Source organism: Budorcas taxicolor, chromosome 8, assembly GCF_023091745.1.
Source record: "Budorcas taxicolor isolate Tak-1 chromosome 8, Takin1.1, whole genome shotgun sequence".
Lineage (NCBI taxonomy): Eukaryota > Metazoa > Chordata > Mammalia > Artiodactyla > Bovidae > Budorcas > Budorcas taxicolor.
In genome coordinates, this window is record NC_068917.1 from 75,551,127 (window position 1) to 75,570,024 (window position 18,898).

Consider the following 18,898-nt stretch of genomic DNA (forward strand, 5'->3'; position numbering starts at 1 on the left):
ATGGATACTTGTTCACAAGACAGCGAGCCCCTTCAAACCAAGGAGTCTCCTATTAATAACGCTGGTATGTAGAGATCTGTTGTCTCTGTGAAATTAAAGGTTTAAATATTTATCTTCTAATGATGTTTAACCTCTACCACATGTTGTCTGTTTTAGGAAAAACCCCTTTCATTTTGGGAAATGGGAAGCTTGTAACTCCCCACAAGCAGGCACCTGAAATGACTCCTAATCGTTACACATCAGAGACTTTTAAATCACCTTTGAACTTTTCCACAGTAACTGTGGAGCAATTGGGAATTACACCTGAAAGCTTTGTAAATAACTCTTCAGGTAAGAAATGTTGTCCTTTTGTTGCAGTGCTTTTAAAAGTTTATAAATTAAACTCTGTACTGTTCACCTGCCCCATCTAGCTTAGCATGTTATGTGTCCAGGGCACCAAGATTTTGTTGTTCCTGACTCACAGCTGTGCTCCGTATTTAAACTGGAGAAGAATATGTGTGCAAATTGCTCTTTGACCCAACACATGGAATACAGGAGGGTGTATGCCCTAAATACTAATACATTCAACAGTCATGTATAGCAAAAATGAGAGAAAGCTAAAAGGCAACTGGGAAAATATGAAATTGAAAAAGTAGGGTATGCCTCTTCAAACTTACAAACAGAAAATTGACCCGGGCTAATCTCCTTTACAGAGTAGAAATAAAATTCACTTTTGAAGTCTGTTTTTGCTGGAGAAGAAAGAAATAATAGGAATGGAATTAGAGAACAGCATTTAACTATGGAGGAAAATGTGCTTGAAAGCCAAAGGGCACTAGCTTAATAACACATGATGGAGACCATGCCATAGTGGCAAACCATCCTGTGCTCCCTTCTCAAGAACATCCCACTTGGCACTTCTCTGGTGGTCCAGTGGCTAAGACTCCAAGCTCCCAATGCAGGGGGCCAAGGTTGGATCTCTGGTCTGGAAACTACATCCTGCATGCCACAACTTAAGAACGCTCTTAGACCTTTAGAAAGCTAGACTTCCTTCGTGTGTTTAGGTGTGCAGCTGGAATTCAGGGTAATGTGCTGAAGGTAGACAAATATCAAGGAGAAACAAATCGTCTTGAGATAGCAGAACTTGAAAGTATGTGCCAAGGGGGAGACTGTCCTTGGAGATTAGACTAATTCAGATAAAGGGAAATTCTTAGTCCAAAGCAAGCCCTTACCAATCCTGTGCAGGAAATATGAAACAAAATATGAGATGTGTTAATTTAAATGTGTTACACAATTATTTGATAAACGCTTTCTATATTCTGTGCACAGCTCCAGGGCATGGAATAAATCAGTAGTCAAAACAAAGGTCCCTACCCGAAAACTGATGGTGTGGGAACAGTCTTCTTTATGGTTTTCCATTTACAGTTCTGTATCACTTTTTTACCATGTTCTCTCTCAGGCTAGTGGATCATGGGGGTGTTCAGGGCATGATTACTGATGATTGCCTTTTGTTTTGTTCCAACTTAAAAGAGAGTTTTCATTACAGAAAAGTCATCACCCTACCTTAAAAAATCCAGACGGCGCTCTACAGTTGGTCTTCGGGGCCTTCCTGAAACAAACCATCTAATTCGTTTCGTTGCCGAGCAGCGGAGTTTAAAGAATGCTTCATTGACCCAGACTTCCCCTTTTCAGGTATGGTGTTCTTCTAAGTTCCATCATGAATTCTTCTAGAAGGATGTTTTGCTGTTTAGAAAGCTTTTGTACAGTGTTGGAGCTCTGCAGTGCACCTCATCTGTTTTGAATCTGGTGAGAGAATATCTTCTCTGTGTCTTACAGAGATTTTGACCTTAGCAGAAATGTTGATGTTGAGCATGGATCTAGTAAGAGTTATAAGATGCTGTATGGAAATGGCATTCTGGAAGTGCTTTCTATTTTATTTTGCCAATTGTTGTCTAGTTCCTGTCTGTGTAATGAGGTGGGGCAGTGTTTGTTTTTCCAACCTTCTTCTTTTAATGTTTTGTCTGTAAGTGTCTAATAATAACTGCTATGCCTTGGCATGTAGGGACAAGAGTCGCACCCCCCCACCATAAAATATATTTGGGATAACTTTGTGGAAAGGAGCTAAGTATTTGTCTGTTGATGGGAAAGTATTTAGATGTTTTTGCCAATTTTTGTTAGACTAGTAAATGCCACTAAAAAGTCAAATAGTAGCAGACTTGTGGTGAAAGACAGTCCCTGGCTTGTCCTTCTGTGGCTCTTTTGGTCTTGACCTTCCTATTTTAAAAGGTACTTTTATTGGCACTTCTTTATCTTTCAGTTTTAGACCCTGTGTATATGGAAGGCTGTTTAGTGCACTGCAAGCCTTCTCAAAAATTATCTGCAGGTTCCTGGGAATCCCTGAGTCCCATCCAAGAGGCCCATGAGGTCAAAATTATGTTTTGAAACAACACTAAGATGGTAATTTGCCCTTTTTTCACTCTATTGATGTTACATTCATGGTGTAAAAGCTGATAGCACCAAGCAGTCATTTTACGTTCATCACTGTCCAGCATTCACAGGAAATAATAAGTCCAGTTTCACTTAACTTCCTTGATGAAGCAATAAAAAAATCATCCATTTTAATTTTTCAACCCTGAAATATTATGTGTGATGAAATGGGAAGTGGACACCACGCGCTTTCAAAGTACATACCAAAGTGTGGTGGATGTTTCCAGAAAAATCGTGGATGTGACTGTCGGCGCTGTGAGTTGAACTAGCTATTATTTTCATGGAACGTCATATTTATCTGACAAACAGACATGGTTAGCCAGACTTGGGAATGTGGCTGGCATTTTCTCAGAAATAAACAGTGAACTTGCCATTTCAAGGAAAGATGGGTATTTCTTCCCAATGAAAAAAAGTTTTTGACAGAGAATCAGAATTATGAAAAACTTGTATTCACCACCACTCTGAACTTACTGGACAACTTCCCAGTGACTGCTTTTCTGATGGATCCTTGAGGTTATTAATGAATGTGATGTTTGGATAATTTTAGTATTGCATAATGAAATATGTCAGCATTTGGAAGATATGCACAGCTGAATGAACCAGTATTCTCTGCATGACAAGTGCTTGCAAAATACACCTTCAAGTTGCAGGATAAGCCCATGGATTCTAACATAACATAATATGAAAAGTTCATTGACCTAACTTGAACTTTTGACTAACTTTTAACTAATGTAAACTTCGTATTTGACCTTGCAACTAACCTATAAGAAATCTTCATTGAATTTTGTGATGCATTAAAGAAAAATGTCCACAATTCTGAAAAAATTCTTGAAATACTCTTGATAGATACAACCCACATGAATTGAGAGTCTCTGAAGTGGTCAGTCATTTTTTAGAGTGTAAAGACTTCTTGAGAACTGTGTTAGAGTAGATGGCAGCATGGCCTGTGGGGTTGTATTGCTGGTGTTTGATTCTTAGGTTTATTATTAGTTCATTGTGACTTCTGGCAGATTAGTTGACTTCTGTGTCCCAGTTTCCTCATGTATAAAATGGGTTATAATAGTAGCAAGAGTTTTATGAGGATGAATAAATACATACATATGACGTACTTACAACTCTGCCTGGAACATGGTATTTGTTGTTGTTCTGGCTGTGCTGCACTCCACGTGAGATCTTAGTTCCCCAACCAGGAATCAAACCTGCAGCCACGACATTGGAAGCGTGGAGTCTTAATCACTGGACCACCAGGCAAGTCCCTCTGTTTTAGCTTTGCTGTCATTGTTTATATTTCTTTGAAAAATGAGAGTTTTGTTTGTTCACATCTCCTAACCATAACTATTCCAACACTTGCCCCTTCCTGCCAATACAACCAATTACAATGTTGGTTTAAATAAGGACTTATTGTGTATTATCTGTGGTGTTTGTGTGCATGTGTACACAGCTGTGTCCAATTCTTTGCAACCCCTGTATTGTAGCCTGCCAGGCTCCTCTGTCCATGGGATTCTCCAGGCAAGAATACTAGAGTGGGTTTCCATTTTCTTCAGGAAATCTTCCCAACCCAGGGATCGAACCTGCATCTCCTACTTTTTTTTTTTTTTTTGGTTTAATCTGTATCATGTAATCTTGAGAATCCCCACACTCTGACAGAACTGTCAGTCTTAGGAATCCATCCATCCTTTTCTCATCTCTAAGTGCCCTCTGACTTAGATTGGCTTTGATCTAGATTTGCTGGACAGCTGGCACTTCATGACTTCCTTTCACCATCCTTGGTGATTTTCTTTTTCTCTCCTATTTGTATTTCCTTTCTCCATATTTTCATATCTTTTCTCGGTGTACTACCTCATTTTTCTGGAGCCTCTGCATATCTGATAAAGTTTATCCTACCAACATAATTGAATTACGGTTTATCCTGTATAGAAATCTGGGTTGGACCTATTTTCCCTCAAAATTTTGAAATTTTGAAGGCATTTTCTGTTGTATTTTAGCTTAGAGAATGAAAAAAATCCTACTCATTCCTTCATTCATTCAGCTTACCTTTGATTCCCTATCCTTTGTTTAGCCTTCTTCTTCATTCTGGAAGCTCCGTTCCTGCTGTTATAAAATATCATGATGGGCTATCTCTCATGGTGGCCTGTTGAGGACATCATAGTTTTTTCTTCCTTTGATCTTGGGGTCTCATTTTACTACTTAATTGTTTTAGGTTCTGGCTCATGCTCAAATCTTTTCTTCAGATGCCTAGTGATCCTTGACTCTGTTCACATTTAAAAGTGCAACACTTTGACAACTGCTCATGCTGAGTCGCAGAGTCTGATCAAACTCCAGGAGACGGTGAAGGGCAGGGAAGCCTGGCGTGTTGTGGTGCATGGGGCTGCAAAGAGTCAGAGACCACTGAGCGACTGAACAACAACAAGCTTCAGGACTGTTCGTTTCATTTCTGTGATATTTTACACACTGTTGAAATTTAGACAGGGGTTGCAGTGAATCCGGAGATTGTTTTGGGTAGTGTGGACCTTTTAACAAATGCGTCTTCCAGTCCAGGAGCACAAAATACCTTTCCATTTATTTGTGCCTTTTTTCGGTTCCTTTCATCAGTGTCTTACAGTTTTCAAGATCTTTCACTTCCTTGGTTCAGTTTATTTCTTAGTATTTTATTCTTTTTGATACAGCTGTAAATGTTCTCTTAAATCTTCTTTCCTATAATTCTTTATTTGAGTGTAGAAACAACAGATTTTTGTATGTTCGTTTTGTATTCTGCAATTTTATTGAATTTCTTTATTCCAACAGTTTTTTAGTGTGGCTGTGTTTGTACATATGTCATCTGAAGATAGTGACAGTTTTATTTTTCCCTTTCCAACTTGGCTGTCTTTTCTTTTTTTTTTCCTAATTGCTGCTTCTTATTCTTTCAGTATTAAGGCATTAGCTATTGACTTCCTACTGTGTTCAGCCCTCTTTCTTCCTCATCCCTTGTATCATAAACATAGATATGCACTTCCCATCCTTTACAACTTCCCAGTAGATAAGTTACTTGAATATTCAAGTCTTTATGTTATTGTGACCATGTGTGTTATTTTCATCTGTTTTCCCTTCTGCATTTGTCTTATCCAACCTTTTCTTTTGAGTCATTTTCCTTTAGCACAAACAAATCTTTATCTGTCCCTTTAACTTTCCCTAGGGGATTCCCTGGTGACTCAGACAGTAAAGAATCTGCCTGCAGTGCGGGAGACCCATGTTCAGTTCCTGGGTTAGGAAGACCCCCTAGAGGAGGAAATGGCAACCCGCTCCAGTATTCTTGCCTGGAGGATCCCATGGACAGAGGAGCCTGGTGGGCTGCAGTGCGTGGGGACATAAAGAGTCAGACATGACTGAGTGACTGCCACTTAACTTTCTTTAGACCCCCATGGTGTCCCATTTCTGTGCCTGCCCCTCACAGGAAACTCCTTGAACAGTTGTCTGTCCTGTCTCACTCCTCTTCCATCATCTCCAGTGACTGTAGCCACTCCTCCTGGGCTTCTGCATTGATCCCAAATGGCCCACACCTTGGCCAAGACCATGATTAATTATGTCTTACTTTGCATCTTAATCAGCCTTGCCTCAACATTTGACTGAATGCAGCTACTCCCTCCTTGAACCACTTTGCTTGGCTCTTGGGGATACCAAACTCACCTCATTTTCTTCTTGTTATTGTCATCCCTTCCTCTGCTGGTCTCCCTTTTTTAGTTCTCCCCTCAAAAATGTTTCAGCACCCCAGCCTCTCCTCTGCCCCCATTTTGTTGCTTTCCTTACGTAAACTAATCCTTTCCCATGGCTTTGGACATCGTCTATAGACTCGTGACTCCAAAATGTCTAAAACGTTGGCCCAAAGTTCTGTAGAGCTCATATTCAGATACCCTCTTGCCTATTCAGCATCTTCCCTTTGGTGTTTCAGTAAGCACTTCGAGCATTACATGCTGCTGCTGCTGCTAAGTTGCTTCAGTCGTGTCCAACTCTGTGCGACCCCATAGACGGCAGCCCACTAGGTTCCTCTGTCCCTGGGATTCTCCATGCAAGAACACTGGAGTGGGTTGCCATTACATGGTCACAGCTAAACTCTAGGTTTCCATTCCTCACCATTTCCCCATCTCAGCACACACCATTGTCCAGTTGCTCTGGCCAACAACCTGCCAGTCTTCCTCAGTTTCTTTCCTTTTAATCTCTCACATCCAACCCAGCATTGCCTTTTCACTTCATTTCAGAAACCTCTTTGTAAGCTCTCATGTCTCTCAGCTCGGCTGCTACAGCCTTTATGTGCTTTCTACCTGAATCACCAGCTGCTTCTTCATAACTAGTCTCCTTCTCACCTTCCCTGATCCATCCACCATCCTGCAGAGCAGTCAGAGAGATACATTTCAAGTAAGAATAAGGGACTTCCTTGGCAGTCCAGTGGTTAAGACTCCACCCTTCCAATTCAAGGGGGTGCAGGTTCAATCCCTGGCTGGGGAACAAAGATTTCGCATGCCACCGGGGTGCAACAACAAAAATAATAATAAAAATGCTAAAGTATGAATCAGATCAATCACTCTGCATCTTAAAACCTTCCCATGGATTCCCATTATGCCTTCAATTAAACTCAAACCACATCTTCAAGCCTTCATGCCCTCCCTGATCCGAGCCCTGCCCACTCCATCCTCAGCTCCCTATCTCCTGCCATTTTCTGGGCACCCTTGCCTTCTTTCTGCCGCATCCTCTCTGCATTCCAGGCCTCTTGTTCTGCCTTGTTCTTGCAGAATGCCTCCCTCTTCTCGTATCTTCCTTTCATTCTTATTCATAGTGTTGGTCAGTGAGTCTTGTCCGAATCTCTGCAATCCTGTGGACGCCTCTTTCCGTGGATTCTCCAAGCAAGAACACTAGAGTGGGTTGCCATTCCCTTCTGCAGGGGATATTCCTGGCCCAGGGTTCAAACCCAGGCCTCGTGCATTGCAGGTGAATTCCTTAGTCTCCCACTTACTGTTTTCATATCAACTCGGCTGTTACTTCAGAGGGAGTGCTGTCCTGACTCAAGTGGAGCAGCACTGTTATTACCAAATCACAGTCCTTTTTTAGCTTCTCAGTGGCACCTCTTGTACTTGAAATTATATGAATACGTTTTCAGAATTTTACTCTACAGTGTCTTTTCCTCCTGTATTCTGAGCCTTTCAAGTGGTTTCTGGCACAGGGAAAGAATGTTGACTGAGTGATATAATTCCTAAGACAAAAGTATCAAAAAAAGCAGTATGTTTTTTAATGCTTCCTTTACTTTTCATATATGAATGTTGTTCTCTTTCTCCATCAGGAAATAGAGAAACAATGATTTTGACTGGGGAAGCTTTAATTTGTTTAAAGCAGATTTCAAAATGGGCCAGACTCCTAGGAAATTAAATCTAACTGTCCCATGTTCAAATATAAGTTTACAAAAAAGGTACATTAAACATAAATTGTATGGCTTTAGGATAAACCCTTTCTTTCTCTGTATCTCAGATGAGAATTGACCACCAGCTTTTTATGAATGTTATGTGCTGTTTATGTCATAAAGGTTTACATTGTCAACCTGTTTGAATTTTAAATGTTCTGTTATGTAACAAAGTTTGCTTTATGAATGTATTTAACTGGGAATAAAATCAAGAGTGTGAGCAGATTCACCATCAAACATGGCTTCAGGATTTTAACAGGGTTTTCTCCATATGATATCTTAAAGGGAAGTAATTTTTTATTTTACTTTTGCTTGTTAGTGTAATTCCTTAAGTTGCTGTAAGCTCCAAATCAGTAGAAATATGTTAGTCTAAATAATACAGATGGGGGTGGTGGGTGGGGAGAAGTTCTAGATAGAGAACTTAATCAGTAATTTATTTTATGGGTAACAGAACTCTTAAATGATACATCACTTACATTTATATGGCAATTCTACCCCTGCTTGTTATTTAGTCAGTAAGTCGTGTCTGACTGTTTTGTGACTTCATGAACTGTAGCCTGCCAGGCTGCTCTGTCCATGAGATTTCCAGGCAGCAATATTGGAGTGGGTTGCCATTTCCTTCTCCAGGGGATCGTCCCAGTTCAGGGATTAAACCCATGTCTCCTACATTGGCTGGAGAAGGAAATGGCAGCCCACTCCAATATTCTTGCCTGGGAAATCCCACAGAGAGGAGTCTGGTGGGCTACAGTTCATGGGATCATAAAGCATTGGACACGACTGGCCGACTTAACAGCTCCTGCTTTGGCAGACGGGTTCTTTACCACTGAGCCACCAGGGAAGCTCCCTACCCCAACCCCTGCTAGTACCAATTTAATTTGATGACTCTTCAGCTGTTAGCAGAGTTTCCAGAGAGCTGTTTTTTAACTATTTGGCTTTACAGTTTGAATAAATGACTAGCTTTCACCTTTGAGGAGGTAAGCCCCCCATGACATCAGAAAGATTTAGCTTGGGGTTGCCAAAGGAGAGAGGGTATGTGTAGGGAGGTATCCAAGCTACTGCAGAACATGTGTCTCTTGTTCTGGCCCCTGGTGTGTGTATGGATGGAAATGAATAGAGACCAGTGTGGATGGAACTAGTTATGCTGAGACCTCCACATGACACAGGGGCCAAGGCAGATCGTCAAATGTTATTTTTAGCAAAATTTGGCAAAATTTCCAAATAGTTTCTTCTTGTCCCTTCTTCATAGCTCTGTCTCCAGAATTTGTTGTTTTCTTGTAACCTTAATCTCAATATAGTCTCTCTCTCTCTTTTATTATTGGGTAAAGCCTTCACTGTGTAGACAAAACATTCTTAATACTGACTTTAATTTTTTAATTTTTACTTTTTATGTAATTTCTAAAGTTTATATTCCACTTATAGGTATTACAACGTTTTGGTTATATTCCTTGTGTTGTATAATATATCCTTGTAACCTGTCTTATATCCACTAGTTTGTACCTCCCACTCACCACCCCCCAACCCCATATTACCCCCATCCCATAAAAAGTATTTTGTTCTCTATAGCTGTCTGATTCTTTTTTGTTACATTCTCTAGTTTGCTGTGTTTTTGTTTTATTTTTGCTGTGTTTTTTAGATTCACATATAAGTGATATCATACAGTATTTGTCTTCGTCTGTCTGATTTCAGTTAACATGATGCCTTCCAAGTGCATTTGATGCAGGTGGCAAAATTATACTCTTTTTATGGCTGAGTAGTATTCCAGTATATTGTGGATATTCCAGTACATACATTGTGTATCCATTGGTCTGTTGATGGATACCTAGGTTGCTTCCAGATCTTGGCAGTTGAAAATAATGCTGCTATGAACATTGGCGTTCATATCTCTTCAAGTTAGAGGTTTTAGGGGGTTATATATATATCCAGGAGAATTGCTGGGTCGTGTGGTAGTTCTATTTTTAGTTCTTTCAGAGACCTCCATACTATTTTCCACAGTGGCTACACCAGTTTCCATTCCTACTAACAGCAATGAGGGTTCCTTTTTTTTTTTGGCCACACCATGTGGCATGCAGAATCTTAGTTATCAGACCAGGGATCAAACCTATGCCCCCTGCAGTGAAACATGGAGTCTTAACCGCTGGACCACCAAGGAAGTCCTGATCTGTGATCTTTTTGATGATAGCCATGCTGACAGCTGTGAGGTGATACTTCACTGAGGTTTTGATTTGCATTTCCCTAATGACTAAGGTCTGTCTAGTCAAGGCTATGGTTTTTCCAGTAGTCATGTATGGATGTGAGAGTTGGACTGTGAAGAAAGCTGAGCGCCAAAGAATTGATGCATTTGAACTGTAGTGTTGGAGAAGACTCTTGAGAGTCCCTTGGACTGCAAGGAGATCCAACCAGTCCATTCTGAAGGAGATCAGCCCTGGGATTTCTTTGGAAGGAATGATGCTAAAGCTGAAACTCCAGTACTTTGGCCACCTCATTCAAAGGGTTGTTGACTCATTGGAAAAGACTCTGATGCTGGGAGGGATTGGGGGCAGGAGCAGAAGGGGACGACAGAGGATGAGATGGCTGGATGGCATCACTGACTCGATGGACGTGAGTCTGAGTGTCCTCCGGAAGTTGGTGATGGACAGGGAGGCCTGGCGTGCTGTGATTCATGGGGTCGCAAAGAGTCGGATGCAACTGAACTGAACTGAATGATTAGTGATGTTAAGCATCATTTCATGTGCCTGCTGTTCATCCATATTTCCTCTTTGGAAGAAAAGTTCTTCTGTACAATTTTTAAAAGGAAAATATATATCATATGTAAACAACTTATATAACTCAATGTTCATGAAAGTAAAAGTGTTAGTCCGACTCTTTGTGACCCCATGGACTGTAGCCCGTTAGGCTCATCTGTCCATGGAATTCTCTAGGCAAGAGTACTGGAGTGGGTTGCCATTTCCTTCTGCAGGGAATCTTCCTGACCCAGGGATCAAACCTGCATCTCTCACATTGCAGACAGATTCTTTACCATCTGAGTCACCAGGGAAGTCATCGAATGTAAAGATTTGTTTAACTCAAATAAATGGGATGTGTTTTGTCTGGGTTTCTTTTTAAAGTGCTTCCCATCTACTCCAGACAGACTTCTTTTCTCTCCTCCATGGGTTTGTCAGTATCAGTACTGGCCAACCTGTTGCTCCATGTCTATAGTAATATAAACTTTTAATAGCTGCCAAGAGTAGCTGTTGCTCTTTAGTAAGGCTTACCTGGTAGCTCAGCTGGTAAATAATGCACCTGCAATTCAGAAGACCCCGGGTTGATTCCTGGGTTGGAAAGACCTGCTGGAGAAGGGATAGGCTACCCACTCCAGTATTCTTGGGCTTCCCTGGTGGCTCAGATGGTAAAGAATTTGCCTGCAATGCGGGAGACCTGGCTTTGATCCCTGGGTTGGGAAGATCCCTTGGAGGAGGACATGGCAACCCACTGCAGTATTCTTGCCTGGAGAATCCCATGGACAGAGGAGCCTGGCGGGCTACCGTTCATGGAGTCACAAAGAGTTGCATACAACTGAGCGACTCAGCACAAGTAGGAGAGAGGAGAAACAGAGATGAGGGCAGAACACTGAATGTTCGGACTAAAAGTACATGATTTGGGACTTCCCTGCTGATCCAGTAGTTAAGACTCCACGGTTCCACTGAAAGGAATCCTGCCACTGCAGGGCCATGGGTTCGACTCTTACTCAGGGAACTAAGATCCCACATGCTGAGTGGCATGGCCAGAAAATAAAAAAAAAAATTGTTTTAAAAATGTTTGATTCAAGGGAGGAGGGTCTCTTCTCTATTAACTTTTTACCTCTGATCTTCAAAAAGCCCATCTTTGGCTTGATTTGTAATGTCTTCTGTGCTTCTGTATTTTAACAGGGCAGCCCCGCTTTGTATCGAAATGTTTGTTCTTTAAGAGAGCAAATGTCTGCCTTCCATTTGGCTTTTAACTCCATAAAGGAAAACGAGAAAATGACTGACTGTCCTGAATTCTCAGAAGCGGAAGGAGTGTTCAAGACCAGAGGCTCGAGTGAGTAGAAAAAATTCAGTCCGTTTGGACTTTTGCATCTTTTGAGACAAACCTCTGAGATATTAAAAAAAGATTTACTTCTATAGTGTGAAAGATGTCTTTTCTGAATAGCCATATTTTTCAGTGGAGCCTAACATTTAAAATTTGGGATGTTTCACACAAAAATCTAGATTTCTGATTTCTCTTGAAAAAAAATAATTCCTGAGCATACACCTTATGTTTGCATATGACCACAATTAAGTGTTAAATGTTACAATGTCAGAGCCCATGGACTCTTTCATCTTTAAAATTGGGCATGCTGTAGATTTGGGTGAACGACCTTTCTTCTTTTTTAATTTATTTTTATATTGAAGGATAATTGCTTACAGGATTTTGTTGTTTTTCTGTCAAACCCTTGGTTTTTTAGAGGATTATTATTAATTTTCATAAGCATTTATATGAATACCAAACACTCAACCCTGATATTGTAAACAGATACATTTATTCTGACATCTTAATAGCCTGCCATACTCTTTACCATAAGTTTTAAATTGTAACTTTTTGGTAATTTTTTCTGTCACTTTTGGTTTTCCAACCACGAAGCATTTCAGACCCCAGAACTAGACAAAATCCTGGCTTTGCTGTAATCAGCGTAATCCTAAGGTTCCAAATGGTTTCGTTTGGTTTCTTGAACCATCTTCAGGTACATTTCAACACCTTCTTGATTGCCGGGCATTGTTACTCAATGCAAATCCAGTGCATCCACCTCTGCAGTACACAACCTGCTCCCAGTACTCATTTATATTTGTAACTTGTAACTTACCTGTTTTTCAGTTTGTATCTGAGCTTTAAAATATTTTATTTACATAATTGGTATAAATTCTGTAGACAATTAAATTCCCTTTTGGTACCCAGGAAAAATTGTGGCTGTGTTTTTCATAAAATCATATACAGTCAGAACAGAACCAATATTGGAACATAACCACATCCTTTAAAATGTTCAAAAGGAAAGGTTTCATTTTAAATTTAAAAATAGAATGAGATATTGTATCAGAAATGCAAATATATCTTGGTGCATCTTTTGAAAGCCCAAAGAAAGTTAATTCTGATAATTAAATTGTTATCTTTTTAGTAGTCATGTTCTCTTGCATTTCAGTTAGATTTCCTTTTTTGAATAAAAATGTACTACTAGATTTTCCTTTTCATTGTTAAAGGAAGCATTAAATTACATCATGAAATTATGATGATGGGTGTAGTTTTCAAATGATATTGTAAAAGAAAATATTTGAACCTGTGTTTTGTTTTTATTTTGTTTTGTGTACCTAGCCAAAAAGGAAAGTCTTGGTGAATGTCAGCTGTCTGAGTTCTCTGCACAGTCATCATCCAAACGTCGGAGAATATCCTCTCCAGGCAGCTCTGACATAAATCTAACTGATGCGGTTAATCTCCAGACATGCAGTGTCAGTGTTGCTGCTTGTCCCAGTTCAGACATGAAGTGTGCTGTTGAAACTTTTGCTGATCTCTCCCAGGTAATACACTTACTGCTGCTGCTAAGTCACTTCATTCGTGTCCAACTCTGTTCAACCCCATAGACGGCAGCCCACCAGGCTCCCCCGTCCCTGGGATTCTCCAGGCAAGAACACTGGAGTGGGTTGCCATTTCCTTCTCCAATGCACGAAAGTGAAAAGTCAAAGTGAAGTCGCTCAGTCGTGTCCGACCCTCAGCAACCCCATGGACTGCAGCCTACCAGGCTCCTCCATCCATGGGATTTTCCAGGCAAGAGTACTGGAGTGGGGTGCCACTGGGAACAGGAAATGAAGTTTTGGTTTTTCTAGCTAGCCAGTTTGAGGACTATCAATGCCCTTTTGCAATTTTAGTACTTATGTACATTGTGTTGAAGTGTTTGGGGCTTCCCAGGTGGGTCAGTGGTAAAAGAACCCTCTTGCCAATGTAGGAGACACAGGTTCAATCTCTGGGTGGGGACGATCCCCTGGAGAAGGAAATGACAACCCACTCTAGTATTCTTGCCTGGGAAATCCCATGGACAGAGGAGCCTGGTGGGACTACAATCCATAGGGTTGCAAAAGATTCAGACTTGACTTAGTGACTAAACAAGAACAACAACATGCTATTACTATATTTGAGCTGGGTTTTAAATTGTGTGTGTATGAGGGATTTCCTGCTTGTTAAATTTTTGTGTGGTTGGTTGGCTTATTGGCTGTGAGAGACTGCTTTGATCAATATGTTGCTTTTGATATGAAAACCACTATGCAAAATGAAGCCCTGTGATCTTCTATTTGTGATTATTCTAAATACCAATGGTACCACAGTGAGAGAGTCTCAGTCCCACCCTTGAACAGCATTTTGTCTGCTGTGAGCAGTAGACATATGAGCATCTTATTTACACAGACCTGATAAATGAGGTGACAGTTGCACTTGGCCTGTACCCCCAAGGTCTGGGGTCTGGCATGTCTGCATTGCGGCCCCTCACTGGTTTAATACCAGCTTGAAAGCAAGGTGTCATTTAGCAATTTTTCCCTTGCTCTCCCCACTTCTTTCAAGTAGCCGTAGGGATTTTTTTGTTGTTACTTACAACTGCCTAGACGCTGTCAACATCATCAAAAGATGATAATCAACATGAGTTCAATAATACTATTGCAGATCCTTGTGTGTGTGTGTGCTTAGTTGCTTCAGTAATGTCTGACTCTTTGAGACCCTTATGGACCATAGCCCACGAGGCTCCTCTGTCTATGGGATTCTCTAGGCAAGAATACTGGAGTGGGTTGCCATGCCCTCCTCTTGGGGGTCTTCCCGACCCAGAGATCAAACCTGCATCTCTTACGCCTCCTGCATTGGCAGGCAGATTCTTTACCACTAGCACCACCAACCCAAGGATCCTTGACCTTCACACAAGTGTAAACAGGGAGCTAGTTCTCTCATGACCCTGAGTTTTGCTTTGATACAGTAGGTTCCTGTTTCTTTAGTGAGAGAAGACACCTTCTGCCAGTAGAGTGGAAGCTTTTTTCCTTGTACTTTCTCTGTCATGTAGCTCCAGCCCATGTCTTGTTGATCCTGTCTAGACTGGCTTAGTAGATGTTTGCTGCCCATTGTGGTCAACCATCAGGACCCATGAGTTTCACATGTATCTCAGGGTCGCTTATAATCTCTGCTCTCTCTGCCCTATTCTAGTTGATATGAAATCATCTGATGGTAATTTTTTAATCAGAATTTTGATTAATTTTTGGACACACAGCATGATTTAGAAATGGTTTCCACATTAATAGGAGTGTGTTTTCTACCCTGACCATTAATGGTTTTCCCTTTCTAGCTTTTGATATCTTCTATTGTTTGATTAGTAATTTTGTTTTTCATTATTTTGAGAATTTCCTCTTTAAGGAAAATAGTTAACATAGTATTCTAGACTTCAAACAATAAGGCAGCAAAAACTGTGCCCTATGAACACTTCCTAGGGAACTGAGCATTGTTGGATTGGATGTTTAGGAGTCAGTGAGAATGAATACTCTGTTTTTAGTTCTATTCCTACATAATTCCCGTAAAAATTAACTAGATAATGAAGTGATGTATTGATTGATTTAACTTCCGATTTCCAGATAATCTGTAATGGCTAACTCAAATCTTTATAAAAATAGTAATCCTATAAATAATAAAATTTAATACTTCTTTACTGCTTTTTTCCCCCCAAGAAATCTTCTGCATCTGGTTTAAATCTACAGTATGGATGTTTAATGAATGAATCTCCTCTACTTTCAGAACTTACAGAGGCTTCAAGTGGTAAGTGTTATGTTTTTCCTTGGTACCTGTGCTAAATTCACCCATGAAATGTTTGTTCAGTAGACATTTATGGTTGGTTTACTTATATGCGAACATTTGGACACACTGAAACCATTCCTTGCATTTTAGGAGCTTGGAGTTTAGTAGAAATGTTTTAGAGCTCTTGTGTGAGAGATGACATACTGCCCTTTTACAGGCACAGCCACCTCCTTCCTTCTGCGCCTCCCAGTTACTATATTTTATGTTGTCCCTTTGTCCTCAGGCCATGAAGGCTTTGACTGTTGTGTTTATCATTATATCTCTTAAGCACCCAGAATATACTTGTTACATGTCAGTCATCAGGCAGTGGTCTTCTATGAGAATTTGCAGTGAGAGCCTTGCCTTGTTTAACGGCACATGAGGGCTTCCCTGGTGACTCAATGGTGAAGAAAATGCCTGCCAGTGAAGGAAACACGGGTTTGATCCCTGGGTCAAGAAGATCCTTTGGAGGAGGAAATGGCAACCCACTCCAGTATTCTTGCCTGGGAAATCCCATAGACAGAGGAGACTGGGGGGCTATAGTCCATGGGGTTGCAAAGAGTCAGACATGACTTAGCAGCTAAATAACACAGAATATGAATTGTTTTATTTGATAATTTTTCTCCTCAGCATCTTGTCCTCTCCATCCTTTTAGTGCTGCAATCAGAAGCATTTTTAGGACCAGGCTGGCATCCTAAAAATGCTTCTGATTGCAGCACTAAAATTGGTCAAGATTCATTATCTAGCTCAGGTTAGTTTCACAATGGTCGTCATAGGTGTCGTGAGTGGAGGCAGGTTAACAGTTAATAGCTGAGCCAAGGATTCCTGTTTAACCTTGCATGGAGCTGAAACACCTTCCTTACCTTTACCCTCAGTAGTTCAATTTGAACTAAAAGCTGTGACCAGTGCCACTTTCTCTCCTTTTTTTTTTTTCTTCGTATTTCCAAATAAAATCCCAGATGTTACACTCTAAGCAGGATGTCTTAGGGTTGAATTTCTGAGGAGCATGTTCCTCCCTTTGCAAATACGCACTACCTTTGGTGTAGAATGGACTGATTCAGATATCTGCCCCCCTCATGGTTACAACTCTGTTGAAGGAATCCAGGATGCTGCCTCCGTGGAAGGGAGAGGATCTAGTGATGCCGTTTCAGTTGATAAATGTACAGAAGTGAGCACAGACACAGCTCCCGAAGTCAGGTCCCTGGTTACCCCACTGTGCCAGAAGGACCTTCAGTCCTCCAAGACGTTTGTCCTACGTTCTGTACTGAAGAAACCTGCTGTGAAGCTGTGTGTAGAAAGCCTGCAGGTCAGTGGAGAGCTACACCTCCTAAAGCAAATCGAATCAAGATTGCTTTTGGTTCCCAGAAGTACCTCAGAAATATTATGTCATACTGGCCTAATAGAAAATGTCTCACCATATTTTTTACCTCCTCTTTCTCGCTTGTAGTAGCACTTGGCACTTTCTTTTTGCTCTTTATTTTTTCATTAACACTCAGTGTGGAATATAGTATGTTGAAGATTCCACATGCCTCCTGGCCAAAAAAAAAAAACAAACACAAAACATAACAGAAGCAATATTGTAACAAATTCAATAAAAACTTTTTAAATGGTCCAAATAAAATAAAAATAGTGCACATTTAAAAAAAAAAACAAAAACAAAAGCCAAAGCACCATATTATGCTATTTATATACTTGGTTTTTTTTTTCTTGTTTTGGGGAAAGTCTTATACTTCAGATCATTTATACAGTATACCTCAGTTGACACTGTCCAGAGTGCACTGTAATTCTGCCCACTCATATTTTCCTTAACTTCATTTGCCAGATCCAAAAGGAGGAAATGAATTTAGCCCACATTATGGATTCCTGTTTTTTCATTTTGGCTTAAAACTACTTACTAGAGTAATAACTAGGAAACCCAGTTTTTCTTTGTGGCTAATATCATGGTATTTAAAATTAGATCAATTATGAAAGTAAAGGTACTCTGGAGTACTGTATAGTATCTATCCTTGGCAGAAAAGGAATTCCACGTTGCCATTCTTAATGACTGTGTATGTGTATTTATATATGTAAAGTTATTCACGGTTGTTTATTTTGTTTAGGAACACCATGACAACCTCTATAATGATGGAACTTGTCCAAGCTTAACCTCCAGTCTTGCAAACTGTTGCAAAGAACAAACAGCAGGTAAGAACTTCAGGTTTATTTTAAAGCATGTGGATATAATTTTCTTGTTATTAAAAACATCTGAGATAGTCTGTGATATTTTCAATGACCTGCTGATGCCTGATGCTTCTGAAATTACCTGGGAATGAAGAATATTTGAGGGGTAGGGGATGGAATCTCTGCAGAGAGTCTCAGAATTGGTTGTATCCACTTCATCTATCCATTTTTGTATAATGGTGAAATGTGTAGAGGAAATGATATTCCATTCTTGTCATCTAAATTCAGCATGCAAAATTTACTTAAAATTTATTACCACATTTTAATTGGAAATATTGTATATCTCTTCCATTTTAAACTTTTTTTCTCTCTACAAACTATGTTTTCTATTATACGAATAGCCAATCCAGTCATGTTAAGATTCTAGGATATGCCTTTTAGATAAGAAATGTAGTTATCTACAGAAGGTCAAGAAAATTGTAAAGTACTAGCCTTTCCAGTGCAGGAGACCTGGGTTCGATTCCTGGGTTGGGAAGATCCCCTGGAGAAGGGAAAGGCTACCCACTCCAGTATTCTGGCCTGGAGAATTCCATGGACTGTATAGTCCATGGGGTCGCAAAGAGTCAGACACAACTGAATGGCTTTCGCTTTCACTTTCACAGCCTTGCCAAATTCAAAGAGGAAGAGAGTTACTTTTGGAGAGGACCTAAGCCCTGAAGTGTTTGATGAATCTTTGCCAGCTAACACTCCACTGCGTAAAGGACAAACACCTGTCCGTAGAAAGGATTTAAGCAGCCTCGGTCCCCAACTACTTGAACAGTCTCCAGTTCCTGAGCGGTTACCTCAACCAAATTTTGATGACAAGGAAGAGAATCTTGTAAGTATGGGAAGTGTGAAACAGACTTGTTTATGTTTTCATCATACCTCACCTATTTGCATGACCAGTAATTATGCTTTGAAATCATGAAACAAAATGAATGGTGGGTCATGATATAAGTTAATGCA

General features: G+C 40.3%; 1 protein-coding gene across 1 annotated transcript in view; it reads left to right on the plus strand.

Annotated features, from left to right (window-relative positions):
- CDCA2 (cell division cycle associated 2) overlaps positions 1 to 18,898 on the plus strand; it is a 40,063-nt gene continuing 21,165 nt past the window's right edge. Inside the window, exons 1-9 of the mRNA XM_052645301.1 lie at positions 1 to 64; positions 157 to 330; positions 1,523 to 1,668; positions 11,794 to 11,944; positions 13,250 to 13,452; positions 15,628 to 15,715; positions 16,831 to 17,039; positions 17,833 to 17,917; positions 18,556 to 18,770. Coding sequence (XP_052501261.1) covers positions 1 to 64; positions 157 to 330; positions 1,523 to 1,668; positions 11,794 to 11,944; positions 13,250 to 13,452; positions 15,628 to 15,715; positions 16,831 to 17,039; positions 17,833 to 17,917; positions 18,556 to 18,770 — 1,335 coding nt within the window. The remainder of the gene's footprint in view (positions 65 to 156; positions 331 to 1,522; positions 1,669 to 11,793; positions 11,945 to 13,249; positions 13,453 to 15,627; positions 15,716 to 16,830; positions 17,040 to 17,832; positions 17,918 to 18,555; positions 18,771 to 18,898) is intronic.